Source organism: Neomonachus schauinslandi, chromosome 15 (assembly GCF_002201575.2).
Source record: "Neomonachus schauinslandi chromosome 15, ASM220157v2, whole genome shotgun sequence".
Classification (NCBI taxonomy): Eukaryota; Metazoa; Chordata; class Mammalia; order Carnivora; family Phocidae; genus Neomonachus; species Neomonachus schauinslandi.
Window position 1 is genome coordinate 26,280,598 of NC_058417.1, and position 16,251 is coordinate 26,296,848.

At 38.3% G+C, this 16,251-nt stretch overlaps 1 protein-coding gene across 5 annotated transcripts in view; it reads right to left on the minus strand.

Moving 5' to 3' along the window:
* The window catches only part of VMP1 (vacuole membrane protein 1), a 139,109-nt gene that overhangs the window by 11,808 nt on the left and 111,050 nt on the right, over nucleotides 1–16,251 (minus strand). For 4 of the 5 annotated variants that reach the window (XM_021703977.1, XM_021703974.1, XM_044921390.1 and 1 more), the window contains 2 exons: nucleotides 15,894–16,010; nucleotides 9,559–9,620 (listed from right to left, as the gene is read on the minus strand). In XM_021703977.1, coding sequence (XP_021559652.1) covers nucleotides 9,559–9,620; nucleotides 15,894–16,010 — 179 coding nt within the window. The remainder of the gene's footprint in view (nucleotides 1–9,558; nucleotides 9,621–15,893; nucleotides 16,011–16,251) is intronic. The other variant, XM_021703976.1, reaches the window with a different exon arrangement.

The window sequence follows — 16,251 nt, forward strand, 5'->3', positions numbered from 1 at the left end:
TGAAGGTGAAATGGCATAAAAACTTACTGAGCTTTAGTCATTCAAAGTGGCATGATGGTGAGTGGATAAAAAAAATGATAGTACTGATTGGAATTCAATCTCAGAACAATGTAACTATTCCAATATTAGGCAGAAAATCACTAAACGCAGTAGATAACTAAGAAAAAAGTCAAGATCGGGCGCCTGGGTGGCTCAGTCGGTTAAGCGACTGCCTTCAGCTCAGGTCATGATCCTGGAGTCCCTGGATCAAGTCCCGCATCGGGCTACCTGCTCGGCAGGGAGTCTGCTTCTCCCTCTCCCGCTCCCCCCTCTTGTGCTCTTTCTCTCTCTCACTCTCTCTCTCAAATAAATAAATAAAATCTTAAAAAAGAAAAGAAAAGAAAAAAGTCAAGATCTTTGTCCTTAATGAACTTAATCTAGAAGGGTGATGAGAGGGAAAAAAATGCACTGAAATCTACAGTACAAAGGCCAGTACGTTTCTCCCTCAAAGTAACACCTGCAGTAGCTAGTTACAGCTGCACAAGGTGAATACACGTGTGAACAAGGAGTGGACAGAATTTCTGCTGACTCCTTATCAAATTCACACAGTAGCCATTTGACACTAGTGCTGTTGTCCAAATCTACAACTTCAAGTAGATTACCTCACTGCTTTCTTTTCTTTTCTTTCTTTTTTTTTTTTTAAGATTTTATTTATTTGACAGAGACACAGTGAGAGAGGCAACACAAGCAGGGGGAGTGGGAGAGGGAGAAGCAGGCTTCCTGCGGAGCAGGGAGCCCGATGCGGGGCTCGATCCCAGGACCCTGGGATCATGACCTGAGCCGAAGGCAGACGCTTAATGACTGAGCCACCCAGGCGCCCCTACCTCACTGCTTTCAATAGCACTCCCTCAATTCCTCTTTTCTACTTCAAAAGATCTTGGAATCGCTACTCCAGTTTTGAAGGAAGAAGTGGTTAAGAAAATAATCAATCCACTTAGGCTTTTGATCTTATCTCTTGGATCCTATCTCCATCTCTTGCATTTATATGAATTTAACTTCTGTGTGTTTCAGTTTCCCCATCTACACAGATAGCACCTTATAGGTTTTGTTATGCATATTCAATAAAAATGTATGTAAAGCATCTGGCACAGCAGGTTCTTACCAAATGCTAATTTCCAACCCACATCCTTCCTTTTTTTCATTTCTATTTTCCATCTCTAGTTCTTTACTAGAGTCTTTCCCTCAGCCTAAAAATACACAGAGGTCTCTCTTAATAATGAATGAATTCATTTAATCAACAAATATTTACGAACACTTAAAATGTGTCAGGCATGACCCTGACCTGCCTTTTCCTTTAACCAACAATTCTATGTAATACAATATAATTCAGTTTTAGTTTTCATCATTCTACAGAAATGTTCTAATTATGGTTAGTAGTAACTTCCTAATACAATGACAATTTCTCATACAGTCAAACTTCGGAGTACCTGCTTTATCCTTTAGCTATGTTGCCTCCCAATATCTATAACAAAAATATAGAAGAGTTAAGTGTCAAAAGAGAAGATAACAAATTACAGGAAAAGGACATGAAAAGGAAGGAGTTTTCCACCTAAACTGCAGAAGATTATGTTAAAGTCAGTGTATACAACTGAGTCTCAGCAGCTGGGGTATTAAAACTTATTGTATCCTTTTTTCAGTTAATACAAATATTTGTATTCACACTTCCGTAACTTCTTCTGATTATTTTATAGTGATCAAAGACAAAGAGAATCAAATACATTAACCATTTTATATTTTAAAATGAAAGAATAGATTTTCTTTCTGTAGAAGAAAAAGTCCAGGCCAACATAGCTCATTCTGCCCACTTGTTATAGAGTAAGGAACAAGAAACATTGTTAAGATTCAAGAACTTAATTACTCACTGGTTAAAATGATCTCTCTTGCCACAGGCAAGTCCGACTCTGAGGTCAAACATCAAGTTAACTCAGAAATAGGAGACAGCAAAGGGCACGGAACATTCTGTATCTGGTAAAAAGTCCCTGCTCCAGCCAACCCCCTCTCCCAAGTTCAATGATTCAGTTATGGAAACTTTCCTGTGTGGTAAAACTAGGGACTTTGTCTTCCAATAAGACCCTGGCAACCTGACAATGAGCCAATGTTCTGCATATGGTTCGTTACGAGTCATATGCTTAATGTTATTTTCTGGGAATTCTCATCCTCTATTTTGTGAGAATACTGGAACATGTCATTTTAATCATGATTTTAATGTTAGACTTGGTCATGGTCTTTAAGAAATATGTCCAGGTCTCTCTCATTGGAGAAAGTCTAAAATTAAATAAAAATTAACTTTAAATCTTACTTAAAAAAAAAAAAAAAAGACTGAAACAAATGTAATGCCTTTGAAGCTCTGAAGTTCTTTCTTTGGTTCTGTCCCCTGACTTATTCAACCTAAGATACCAAATAGTGAAAAACTCTCTTACATGCCGAATCTTTTTTTCAGAACCTTTTCTCTATCCCCCTGCCAAACATACCATAAACCAAAAGGCTTTTTCTAAGGCTATTACCTGTATTCTAACATCTCTCAGAATGTAAAACTGATTCATTACATCTGTTCAGATTTCCATATATAACTAGCCAAACACTTTGATTTAGGAAAAGATAACAGAGATACCTTTCCCTAAACCTAATGACAATAGCGAACTTTCCAGAACTGTCGAAGAAATAAATCTACTAATTACTATTTCTAGTTGAGGGAAGGGAACTATTTACTCATAAAATTACAGTAAATTTTGAAGGTAGGGTTTATATTCTCTCTGGGACCTTAAGACTGTCATAGAATGACATACTGTACTAAAAATACCAAAGGCCAAGGGTATACTTAGGGTGTCATATTATGCTGGGCCACTCTCTACTTACATTAAGACAAGAAGCCCTTTGGAAAGGAGTATTTCCTTCAGTCATCAGTATAGCAGTCATACCTCGGTAAAATTAATATTAAACCGCACCACCAGAGATGTAATGGTCAACACTAACTCACTGCCAGGGGTGGGGTGATGGTGGTGAGCAGTTTGGCCTGGCAGGCCACAGGCATACCCGTGGTGAGAATTTGCCCAAATTTGGTCCTAGACAAAATTATCTTGTCTTATCAAAATTAAGTTATCAAAACTAAGTGTTATCTTGCTTATGTCCAATCTCTCTTTTATTCTCTTTTCCGTCTTGTGTTGTCCCCTTCAACATAGTCTTAGGCTCTTTACTATGTGCTTACCTATCCTGCACTAAGAAATGCCCATGAATGGGGCGCCTGGGTGGCTCAGTCAGTTAAGTGTCTGCCTTCGGCTCAGGTGATGATCCCAGGGTCCTGGGATCGAGTTCTGCATCAGGCTCCCTGCTCAGTGGGGAGTCTGCTTCTCCCTATCCCTCTGCCCCTCTCCCCTGCTTGTGCTCTCTCTCACACATGAGTGCTCGCTCTCAAATAAATAAAATCTTAAAAAAAAAAAATGCCCATGAAGCAATGATCAAAACAGTAAAAACATGGAAACATTCCAAATGTTCAACAATGAGAAGTGGATAATTACCCAATGGAATAATATATAGCAGCCAACATGAATAATATTCAGCAACACACAATATTAGCAATATAATAAATGAAAAGTCTGAAATGATTACATATGATACCCCTTTTTTAAATAAAGATTTTATTTATTTGTTTGTCAGAGAGAGAGAGAAGTTAAATAACTGGTCTGGGGCAGAGTTCATATTCAAATCTTAATTTGTTTTGTTCAAAGGCTGTACACTCTTTTCATAGTCCACTCCCTAGCTCTCCTTTACTATTGGGGTTCATTTTTCATTCTTCCTTTTCTTAGTATCTCATGGTTTTAAATTTCAATTGTTGCTGACTTTTTGGTCTTGTCTTTTGATTTTTTTCTCTCTAATGGCAATTCACTACTCCCTTAATTGTGGGTACATAGTTTTAAATATCCTTCAAAGGGCTGTATTCCAAATTTTACTAGTTTAGTTTGATCAACTGCTAAATCATTTACAGTTTAATAGTGTAAAGAGACAATTAACAATCAAAGGATAACGTTATTATAGCAAGCTATAGGCATTATTTTCAGTTCAACTCAACAATGGGTCTAGGGAATCAATTTAATTATTCTCTTTTCTGAAATAAATTGCAAAACTATTTATTATGATATGTAATAATAAATTTACGTCTACTAAAAATTCATTCTCTTTGTTTAACTTAATTTTCAGTCTAGGCTTAGTGAAACTATTAATTATCATTTGAATAGTTGTATTTAAAAGCATTTCCTACTTCAAAATGTAGGAAAACAAATCATATCAAGCTCAACTGGAGAATCCGATTAAAGATAATGTTATTCCTGACAAATATGAAAAATATACACACTGGCGTCTGGTAATAAAGAATCACTATCATCTGCTAAGTCTGATTATACTGTTTAATACACTGTCTAGAAAAGAAATTGATGAGGTAATCCATGTAGACAGCACTGGGTAAAAGATGAGGATATCAGGACATCCCAGTATCTATCTCCTGAAAACAATTTTAAAAATATGGTATCACCCATTTAATCCAATAAAAATTGGATTCTAGCAGGTCTTGATTATCTTAGAATAACTTTATGCAAAACCATCTTTAAGAAGGAAGAATCAGGGGCCCCTGGGTAGGCTCAGTTGGTTGAGCGTCTGCCTTAGGCTCAGGTCATGATCCCAGGGTCCTGGGAATGAGCCCCACATCAGGCTCCCTGCTCAGTGGGGAGTCTGCTTCTCCCTCTGCCCCTACCCTCGCTCATGCTCTCTCTCTCAAATAAATAAAATCTTAAAAAAAAAAAAGAAAAAAAAAGAAGGAAGAATCACTGGGGCACCTGGCTGGTTTAGTTGGGGGAGCATGTAACTCCTGATCTTGGGGTTGTGAGTTCAAGCCCCATGTTGGGTATAGAGATTACTTAAAAATAAAATCTTTTTTTTTTTTTTTAAAGATTTTATTTATTTATTTGACAGAGAGACAGTGAGAGAGGGAACACAAGCAGGGGAAGTGGGAGAGGGAGAAGCAGGCTCCCCGCCGAGCAGGGAGCCCGATGCGGGGCTCGATCCCAGGACCCTGGGATCATGACCTGAGCCGAAGGCAGACGCTTAACGACCGAGCCACCCAGGCGCCCCAAAAATAAAATCTCTAAACAAAAAGAAGAAGAAAGAATCACTGGATTTTTTTGAAAGGCTGTGCTAGATGAGATAACAGAAGGAAGAAACTACTGTTTTTGAAAACTGTAAGAAATTCTAACTTTAATTTGTTGGCCTAAGATTATAAAAACTCTTTTATTTCTATTTACTGTAGATAAGTAATATAACTTTTGAGAAGCTCGAAAGGCTGGGGAAACAGAAGATTCTGGGCTATGAAATAATATGCTAATTTTTATTAGTCAGATCTTTATTTGGACACCATGTGTTCATTACATCCACTAGATATTCAGCAAGCACCTGCTATACGTCAATCAAGATGCCAGGTGCTACAGAAACAATAGTGAACAAAACTAGGCACGGCCTTTGCCAGAAAGAAGCTTACAGGTTAGTGGTAGAAAGGTAATAATCATATACCCTCAAATATAAATGTAAAAACACAACTGTCAGTGCATGTAGTACATGCTGTTGTGAACAGATGTCCCTAAAAAACAAGATATCTGATTTAGTCAGGGAAGGCATTTTGTTAATGTAATAGTTGAAATCTAAAGGATGTTATCTAGGGTTGCCGGGGTGGTTCAGTTGGTTAAGTGTCCGACTTCTGACCTCAACTCAGGGCTTGAAAACACGATCCTAAGATCAAGCGTCGTGAGTTCAAGCCCTGCACTGGGCTCCATGCTGGGCTCCATGCTGGACATGGAACCTACTTAGAATAAATGAATGAATGAATGAATGAATGACATTATTTAGGCCAATGGTTCTCAGTGGGGTTGGTGGTGGTAGTGGAGGTATATGTGCATTAGGACATTTGGTAATGTCTGCAGACATTTCTGGTTGTCATGGCTGGGAGATACTACTAGCATCTAGTGAGTAGGAGGACAGGATGCAGTTAAATATCTTACAATGCACAGGATAGTCCCCCACAACAAAGAATTAGCTGGCCTAAAATGTCAAAAGTGCAAAGGTTAAGAAACCCTGAACTAGGGGCGCTTAAGTGGCTCAGCTGGTTAAGCATCTGCCTTTGGCTCAGGTCATGATCTCAGGGTCCTGGGATTAAGCCTGGCATAGGGCTCCCTGCCCAGCAGGGAGTCTGCTTCTCCCTCTCTCTCTACCCCTCCCCCTGCTCGTGCTCTCTCTCTCTCTCTCTCAAATAAATAAAATCTTAAAAAAAAAAAAAGAAAAAAAGAAACCCTGAACTAGGCAAAGGAAAAACCACAAGCAAGTAAAGACCACTGATGGGAGCCTCAAGAAGATTACAGGGGATACATCATACAAAGCTCTCTAGACCATGTTCAGGAGTTTTAGCTTTATCTTAAGAATGAAGGAAAAAACAAGTAAAGGGTTTCAAGAAGATGAGGAGCTGGAGGTAAGGACAGTGGTGGTGACATGTTCAAATTAATATTTTTAAAAGGTTACTAACTACAATATGGAGAACAGATTGGAAGGGAACATAACTTGATGTGGGTAGATAAGATGGCTAGTTACCTAATTTAACTTTTTAGAAGCTCCAAAGGCTGGGGATATAGAAGGTAGTAGTGGTATGTATAAATTGCTGAAAAACTTATTCCCATCCTTTTTTTTTTTTAAGTTAATTAATTTATTTTAGAGAGAGAGAGGGAGAGTGCATACGTGAGCACGCATGCAAGTGGGGGAAGGGCCAGAGGGAGAGAATCTTCAAGCAGACTCCCCACTGAGCGTGGAGTCGGCCGGGAGGCTCCACCCCACGACCCACAAGATCATGACCTGAGCTGAAACCAAGAGTGGGATGTCCAACCGATTGAGCCACCAGGCGCCCTGATAAACTTCCTTTTATAAATGTTCAGCATAGGAACAGAAGAAGGGAAGACTGTACAGTGCTACATCCACAATCATCCCTGTAACTTGTGGGTTTGTGTAGTGGTCAGCTCTAGGTCCTTCGGAATTCTAGAGATGGAATAATAACTCTAAAAACAGATGAAATGTCTTCTTTGTATTTCAAAAATAAGGAACAAGAATACTTCTTTCTTTCTGCATGTGATGTATGGTGACTTGTAAACCAATTCATTTGTAAGGATCCAGAGAACAAAAAACTGGAATAATTAAATTTTAATGGACAAGCTATAATCCACATTTATAATCAGAAGCTTAGGAAGTAATAAAACCAATAACTGGCCCGACTGAGTATATTCTCAAGAATATGTTTTTCCTTGGGGCGCCTGGGTGGCTCAGTCGTTAAGCATCTATCTGCCTTTGGCTCAGGTCATGATCCCAGGGTTCTGGGATCGAGCCCCGCATCGGGCTCCTTGCTCAGCCAGGAGCCTGCTTCTTCCTCTCCCACTCCCCCTGCTTATGTTCCTTCTCTAGGTGTCTCTCTCTCTGTCAAATAAATAAAATCTTAAAAAAAAAAAAAAATATGTTTTTCCTCAGTTATTACATTAAAACCATAAAAGAAAATATCAAATACTATTTTATTACAAAACATATTTATAGAAGAGAATAAACATATAAGGTATGGTTTAAAGAATAATAAAACTAGAGGCATCTGGGTGGCTCAGTCTGTAGAGCATGCGACTCTTGATCTCAGGGATCTGAAATTGAGCCCCACATTAGGCTCCCTGCTTGGTGGAAAGTCGGCTTCTCCCTCTTCCTCTGCTGCTCGCTCCCCCTGCTTGTGCCCTTTTGCTCACGCTCTCTCTCTCAAATAAATAAAATCTTTTTTTTTCTTTAAAGATTTTATTTATTTATTCGAAAGACAGAGAGAGAGAGGCAGAGGCAGAAGCAGGCTCCCTGCTGAGCAGGAAGCCCGATGAGGGACTCGATCCCAGGACCCCGGGAACACGACCCTGAGCCGAAGGCAGACGCTTGAACCATCTGAGCCACCCAGGCGCCCCAAATAAATAAAATCTTAAAAAAATAATAAGACTAACACTCATGAACGCACCTCCAAACGGCAATTTTTTAAAATAGCAAAAGTTCTCATAAGTGTTTTGTTTTATAAATGGCTTTTAAGATAAAGATTTATGCTAAAACTACATAAAGGGTACCTTGTACCACTGGGCAGTTAAACAATTTTTTCAAAGATTTTATTTTATTTTTAAAAAGATTTTATTTATTTACTTGACAGAGAGAGAGACAAGCGAGAGAGGGAACACAAGCAGAGGAAGTGGGAGAGGGAGAAGCAGGCTTCCTGCTGAGCAGGAACCCCGATGTGGAGCTCGATCCCAGGACCCTGGGATCATGACCCGAGCCGAAGGCAGACGCTTAATGACTGAGCCACCCAGGCAACCCCCTAAGATTTTAAGTAATCCCTACACCCAGTGTGGGGTTCGAATTCACAACCCCGAGATCAAGAGTCCCATGCTCTACGGACTGAGGCAGCCAGGCGCCCTTGGGCAGTTAAACTATTAAATGAAAAGAAAGCCTCTCACCTGTAAGCCCCAAATAAAAAAAAATACATTAAAAAGTTCATTATCTGACACTATTCCCATTCTAGTTAATTAATTTGATTAACCCGACAAAGAGTCTTTCTTTACTGTTTTATCAAAGTCAACTCCACAAATTTGTGACCTTACCATTTGAAGCATAAGTTAAAACTGATCTTACTCACTTCTATAAACACAAAACTAAAAGCTTTGGAAAGTCTAGCCTTTTAAAATGGCCTGATTTTTCTCTAGTGAAGTAATAGGTTCATAACTCACATATTTTGTAATATTATACCATCTTATCATGCCTCATTTAATTAAATATTAATATTTTATATACGATTTGTATTTAAATTAAATGCAACTGTGCATCTGGCATCCAATTTTGGCTAAAAATCATAGCATTGTACTAAAGCACCATTAAACTGTAATAATACACACATGTCTTTTATACAAAGAGAATTTCTTATTTCTTTGGAGGAGCAACAGTCTCAAACTCCAAAGCTTTTTTTTTAAATCAAGAATTATATGACTTTGGGGCGCCTGGGTGGCTCAGTTGTTAAGCATCTGCCTTTGGCTCAGGTCATGATCCCAGGGTCCTGGGATTGAGCCCCGCATCAGGCTCCCTGCTACGCAGAAAGTCTGCTTCTCCCTCACCCACTCCCCCTGCTTGTGTTCCCTCTCTCACTGTGTCTCTCTCTATCAAATAAATAAATAAAATCTTAAAAAAAAAAGAATTATATGACTTTAAAATTAAAATTTAATTAAAAATCTAAAATTAAATAAGGATTATCTGAACTTCATCTTTCCCTGCTGTAGGGCAAGAAAGTCTTCAATTTAACTAACAATAAGGCAAAAGATTTTTCTTCTCAAAAAATAAAAAGGTATTAGAAAAATTCTGTCTCAATAAAATTTTTTATACATTTTCTTCTATTTGAACAGTGATGACATTAATATTAATCCACAAAGAATTACTCACCCAATGAAAGCCACCATCTGCTCCACTATGTGTTTGCTGAATGTTATTATAACGAAGATTTTCTGTAAAGAAAATAACAATTAAAATAAGTATTTCTGTTATCAGAAAAAAACCTCAATATAAATTCATAATTCTGATAAGAGTCTAAAGAGGTGAGGTCCTGCCCCGATTACAATTTTTAAAATTCTTTAAAAAAACAAAAACAAAAACACCACTTGCTAACAAATGCTACCTACTTTGTATTTTAAGGATGTTTTTCCTTAAGCACAGCTCTAGTCTTACAGGATACACGACCATGTCTGAGGGAAAAATGTGAGTCATGAAACCCAAGGCTGGGTGGACATTCCACATGTACTATGTATCTTAGAATGGAGTATACAAACTGAAGTCATGGGTTCCCATACATAGCCCCCACTACTGAAATTAAAGCTGATCAGCCTGAGGACTGGGATAAATCTAATCCAGAGGATCCTGAAAAGCCTGTACATCCTTTATAGAAAGTTTATAGAAATTAGCATTAAAGTTTCATTCTTAGACCCTGAGTGATCTTAGACTTTTAGACTTACTGTACAAGCAAAAACATCAACAGGTTATTGAGAATCTTTATCAGACTTGGGTGATTTTCAATTTGGTGTTACTGAGATACTCTCCATTAATTAAAGATGTTGATACCTTACAAGTAAAGATGCCTTTAGTGCTAAAAGGTAGCAAATATCCCCAACTCAATTAAATAAATGTTCAAAATAATATATATCATGAGGCATTTTTATGGATTTTCAGGGAACATGAAATGGGAAGGACACTTCTTGAATGTCCTGAAAAAAATTTTTTTTAAAGATTTTATTTATTTAGGGGCAGCTGGGTGGCTCATTTGTTAAGCGTCTGCCTTAGGCTCATCCTGGGATCGAGCCCCGCATTGGGCTCCCTACTCAGCAGGAAGCCTGCTTCTCCCTCTCCCACTCCCCCTGCTTGTGTTCCCTTTCTTGCTGTGTCTCTCTCTGTCAAATAAATAAAATCCTAAAAAAAAAAAAAGATTTTATTCATTTATTTGAGAGAGAGAGAGAGCAGGAGTGGGGGAGGAGGGGCAGAGGGAGAAACAGACTCCCCGCTGAGTAGGCAGCCTGATGCGGGGCTCAATCCCAGGACCCTGAGATCATGACCTGAGCCGAAGGCAGACGCTTAACTGACTGAGCCACCCAGCTGCCCCGTGCCCTGAAGAAATTTAAAAAATTTTCTATACATAGTAGAGAGATGATAAGTTTTATATATATACATAAACTATACATGACATTAGTAGTAAAAATGTATTATACAAGTTCAGAGAAAGGAAAGGTCATATAAGTAGGATTAATAGGAGATTCAAGAAGGTGATACTAGAGTTTAAGTCTAAAGGACTGATAATTCTTTTATTAAATATGAGTAATTCTAGATTCTCTCTCCAAATTCCTGATGACCGCTTGCATTTTTGTTATTGTTTGTCAAATAATAACTAGCCTATGCAACAAAAAGGGAGCGAAGAGAAATAAAATGAGTAACAATAGACTTCTTTTTATCCACCCATTATGAATCTCAGGAAAGTAGCTAAGTTAGACTAAAGCATATTATTTCAGATAGAAGACTAATAAGGCAATGACATTTTCTTCAGAAATGTCCTAGTGTTAACAGAGACACTGGCAGCTGCACAGCTGGGTATGTGTAAGGAAGTAAGACTGAAAAAAAAAGTTCACAGTCTTTTTTGGTGTTTGTGTATCTATTTTTTTTTTAAGTTTTTTTTTTTAATTTATTTTAGAGAGAGAGCTGCGGGAGGAGCAGGAGAGGGACAAGCAAACTCTGTGCTGAGTGTGGAGCCCGACATGGGGCTCGATCCTATGTCCCTGAGATCATGACCTGAGCCAAGAGTCAAACGCTCAACCAACTAAGCCACCCAGGTGTCCCCATTTATGTATCTATTAATTTTAAAAGGATACTACCTATCTCATGAAAAAAGCAAGCACACGTCAAAAACAGGTACAAGATGGATGATGATTTCATAAACAGTGTTATACATATGGTGTATGAAGATTATGAAACCAAACAGACAATTATTATAGATCATTTAGGGAGAAAAGCATTAATATATAGGGGTCCTTCTAGTTTCCATAAAAGCCAGTTACTGGAGCTATAAATCTTTCACTAAGAATTAGAGCTAATAGTTTTGCCTCTCAGTGATTTCACCACCATGAGTTTTCCTTACCATCATTTCCTAATGCTGAAAATAAGCCAATGCCCAGATAATTGCATAATTTCATTGCTTGAAAACAAAACAAGACTTTCTTTTTATATGTAACGGCTTGAAAATTCACTGTGCTGGGGAAGACATAAATGTGCCAGATATTTAAGAACATATGTCTCATCTCATTCAGGCTAGAGGTCTGAGTGGGGATTCTACCAAATAAACAAAAGGCACTGGCCACCAAACAGCCCACTCAACCATGTGTGCAGAGGAAAGGGTTGAGTAGGTAAAAAAAAAATATGGGTGTAAGGAACTAACAGTGCCCAAATGAACAAAGAAGAAACTATCTATAAAAGAAGGTCCTTTAATGGAACGAAAAATCTTAAATTCATTTATTAAAAATTTACTGAGTAGGGCGGGGTGCTTGGATGGCTCAGTCAGTTGAGTGTCTGACTCTTGGTTTTGGCTCAGGTCATGATCTCAGGGTTGTGGGATTGAGCCCTGTGTGGGGCCCCGCACTCAGTACCATGTCTGCTTGAGATTCTCTCTCCCTCTCCCCCTTCCCCTGCTCATGCTTGCTCTCTCTTTCTTTCAAATAAATAAAATCTTAAAAAAAAACCCAATTTACTGAGTGGGGCACCTGGCTGGCTCAGTTGGCAGAGCGTGCGCCTCTTGATCTCAGGGTTGTGAGTTCGAGCCCCACGCTGGGTGTACAGATCACTTAAAAATAGTATCTTAAAAAAAATTTTACTGAACGCCTACTACATGTCATATGATATTCTGCAATAAACAATATACATGGTAAGTAAGTTACAGGGTATGTGCAGTACTGAGTATAAATATATTGACTTTGGAAATCCCAATCTGATATTATTAGTGGGCTACTTCAAAATTTTTAGGGGAAGTTTAACAAATAGCAAGATATCAAAAATAATATTTTTGGCTGTTTACTTTAGGCTGAAGAAAAAGAGAAAAGAGCCAGAAGATAGGTTTACTATTAGATTACAGAAAAATCTGTGTGTGGTTTCCCTCTGATTACTTCAGAAATAGTTAAAACATTTATATTACACACTACTATTGCTTACCCAAAGAATGAGAAATGTTTGTCACCCTGAGCTACATCTGGATGTACATCAAGTGACATGCCTTTAGAAAGTATGTCTCCCTGGTACAATGGAACACAGCAAACATATCCCATGGTCTCAGTTTAGTGAAGGAACTCAGATTTTCTGCTTTCAAAAACAGAAAGATTTTGGCTTTCTTTTTTTCCTTCCACACACATAAAGAGTATAGCTTTGAATTTATAGAGTTTCGTTTGAATTCCAGGGCTTTAGCCATGTATTTTATCTTCTCTAACACTCAGTTCTCCTATTTATGAAATATGGATAATAATTATCTCACTGGATTGTTCTGAGATGACCAGTGTACACTGCCTGGCATAGGTCCTGATAAATAGCAGGCTTTAAACAATTCAGTTTCCTTAATCACATAAATAATTTATAGTTTAGAAGGCAATGTAAAAGAATGGAAAGAACACTGAACTTGAAGCCAAAAGACATGGGTTCAAATTCCAGCTTTTATTTACTTTACTTATTAAACTTCTAAGTTTGACAATTATATAATGGGAGTAGTCATTTCTCTATCCAAGGATTATAATAAAATCAGCTCACAAACACTAAGTGCTTTGAAGTGAAGTACCATATAAAAAAATTAAGCATTATCATAACTTGAAAAAAATGGAGAATGTTTAAAAAATATACTATTTTTAATATTCTGTAATGAAAAATCTGGTAAGTTGAATGCCCATCACTATAGAATACTCTTAGCATAATAAATTTTACTATAATTTATAAAGAAAGTTACTACACAAAGGTGGGTGCATAAAGCTTATAGATTCCCAGAAAAGTGGCTATTATAAAGGGAATTAAAATAATTATTGTTTCTTAGGTATTAATACTTTCAAGGGATAATTATTAATTTTTAAAAGCAAAATGATAGCTTCCTTCTTCCCCAGAAAGAATTGAAAAGATCAAAGAAAAAATTATTATTATTATTTTTTAAAGATTTTATTTATTTATTTGACAGACACAGTGAGAGAGGGAACACAAGCAGGCAGAGGCAGAGGGAGAAGCAGACCTCTCATGGAGCAGGGAGCCCGATGCAGGGCTCGATCCCAGGACCCCGGGATCATGACCCGAGCCGAAGGCAGACGCCCAATGACTGAGTCACCCAGGCGCCCCTATTTTTTTTTTTTTTAAAGATTTTATTTATTTATTTGACAGAGAGAGCCACAGCGAGAGAGGGAACACAAGCAGGGGGAGTGGGAGAGGGAGAAGCAGGCTTCCCGCTGAGCAGGGAGTCCGGTGCGGGGCTCGATCCCAGGACCCTGGGATCATGACCTGAGCCGAAGGCAGACGCTTAACGACTGAGCCACCCAGGCGCCCCAGAAAAAATTATCTTGATACACTGCAAAATAGTTTACTACTCGCCATAGTATTTTATTATTTGAAAAATTCTTTTTTTTTAAGAAGATTTATTTAAAAAAAATTTTTTTTTAAGATTTTATTTATTTATTTGACCAAGAGAGAGACAGCAACAGAGGGAACACAGGCAGGGCGAGTGGGAGAGGGAAAAGCAGGTTCCCCACTGAGCAGGGAGTCTGATGCAGGGCTCGATCCCAGGACCCTGGGATCATGACCTGAGCCGAAGGCAGACGCCCAACGATTGAGCCACTCAGGCAGCCCTATTTAAAAAATTCTAATATGGTATTGTAATATTTACCAAAGTAACTAGCATTCCAATATTAAAAAACTCATTTCATTGAACAATATACTTAATATTATTCCTTGAAGGAGGAATGTCCTTGGAATAGTGAGTGATTATCACGGCAGGGGAGTAGAAGACAGGCTCAATAAACTCATCCCAAATGCCAAAATCTAACATTAGAAACTGGGCAGGTCTAAAAGCAGCTGAAGTTTTCTTGTTTCATTCTAAGAATTGAAGGTAGAGAGGTGTTAAGAAACTTGGGACAAAGGTGCTTTTAATTTTGAAGTAATCATACCAGGGCACTGCTCTTGCCTTTCCTTTGGTGAATGCCTCTGTGCTGCAAACCTCACTGGTTAAGAAATTCTTTTCAGATTAATTGTGTTTTCTCCTAGTGAGATTTGCCCTTTTAAAAGGAAAAAATTCGGGCGCCTGGGTGGCTCAGTTGGTTAAGCGACTGCCTTCGGCTCAGGTCATGATCCTGGAGTCCCTGGATCGAGTCCCGCATTGGGCTCCCTGCTCGGCGAGGAGCCTGCTTCTCCCTCTAACCCTCCCCCCTCTCATGTACTCTCTCTCTCTCATTCTCGCTCTCTCAAATAAATAAATAAATCTTAAAAAAAAAAAAAGGAAAAAATTCCTATCACAGTTCTAGAAGCACATATTCATTTCCTTCAATTTTCTCTCCTCTGTTCATATACGTGTTTGTGTGTGTGTGTGTGTGTGTGTGTGTGTGTGTGTGTGTGTAGACACACATACATACCTCTATCCTAGGGCTTTTGTTAAGACTGGCTTTGAACAATAGCAGATTCTCACTTCTCTAACCACAACCCACAGCTCTTCGCCTCTTCAGAGACCCCTTTCTTCCCCATTCTCTCCCACACTAACATCTGGCTGGTTTTCTGTAAAGGACATTGGTGCCTTGAGAGGAAGTATTATTGGGGGGGTATGGAAGAAAAGCAGAATTAGTGAAAGCCCATCTTCTCTCAGCTCATGGTCAGTAAAAATATGACATTTTTGTACTATGTATGTGAAAATGATGTGCATTTTCCTATTTTTGCTTGATAACAGCCTTGGATGAACAGTTTCACAAGGCAAAAAGTGAAATAAATACAGGAAAGGAGGGAGGAAAATGAAGAAAGAAAACAAGGAGAAAAGTCTTAAAGGGGCACAATTTTCCAACAGGGACAGGGAAAACCAGCACCAAATGACTTTCCATGGTTAAATACCCAAGTAAGATACCAATTAACAGAAGCAGAACCAAAATATTAACAATTCATATTGGAATGAGCAAAGGAATTAAGTTTTAATGCCTTTTAATGGGCTCATCATCACTAGGCAGTGAATCAGAGGGTATCCTTACCTGGATATGCATTTTAATTATTGCTTTTCCAATCAGAGTTGCACCAAAGAAAGTCCAAAAAGGTACAAGAAAGTGTCCACATGTTATTCCAGCCAGATCAAATAGAGGATTTGGAATCTATTAAAAAAAAAAGTTAAAATATATAATCCAAGGAACAGTTTAATTTTATCACCTACAGGTATGTGGAATCATGCTTTAAGCCTTGCTTTCATTGCAAAGACAGGTATAGGTTCCCTGATCAATAACAGACTGTTCAGAAGGTTAGGCAAGTATTGTTTCTGTAAGTTGGGTCTCATATTCACTTCCAGTTGCTGTTCAAAGCAAACCCAGCTGTCCTTTTGCATGTACTACTTATAGC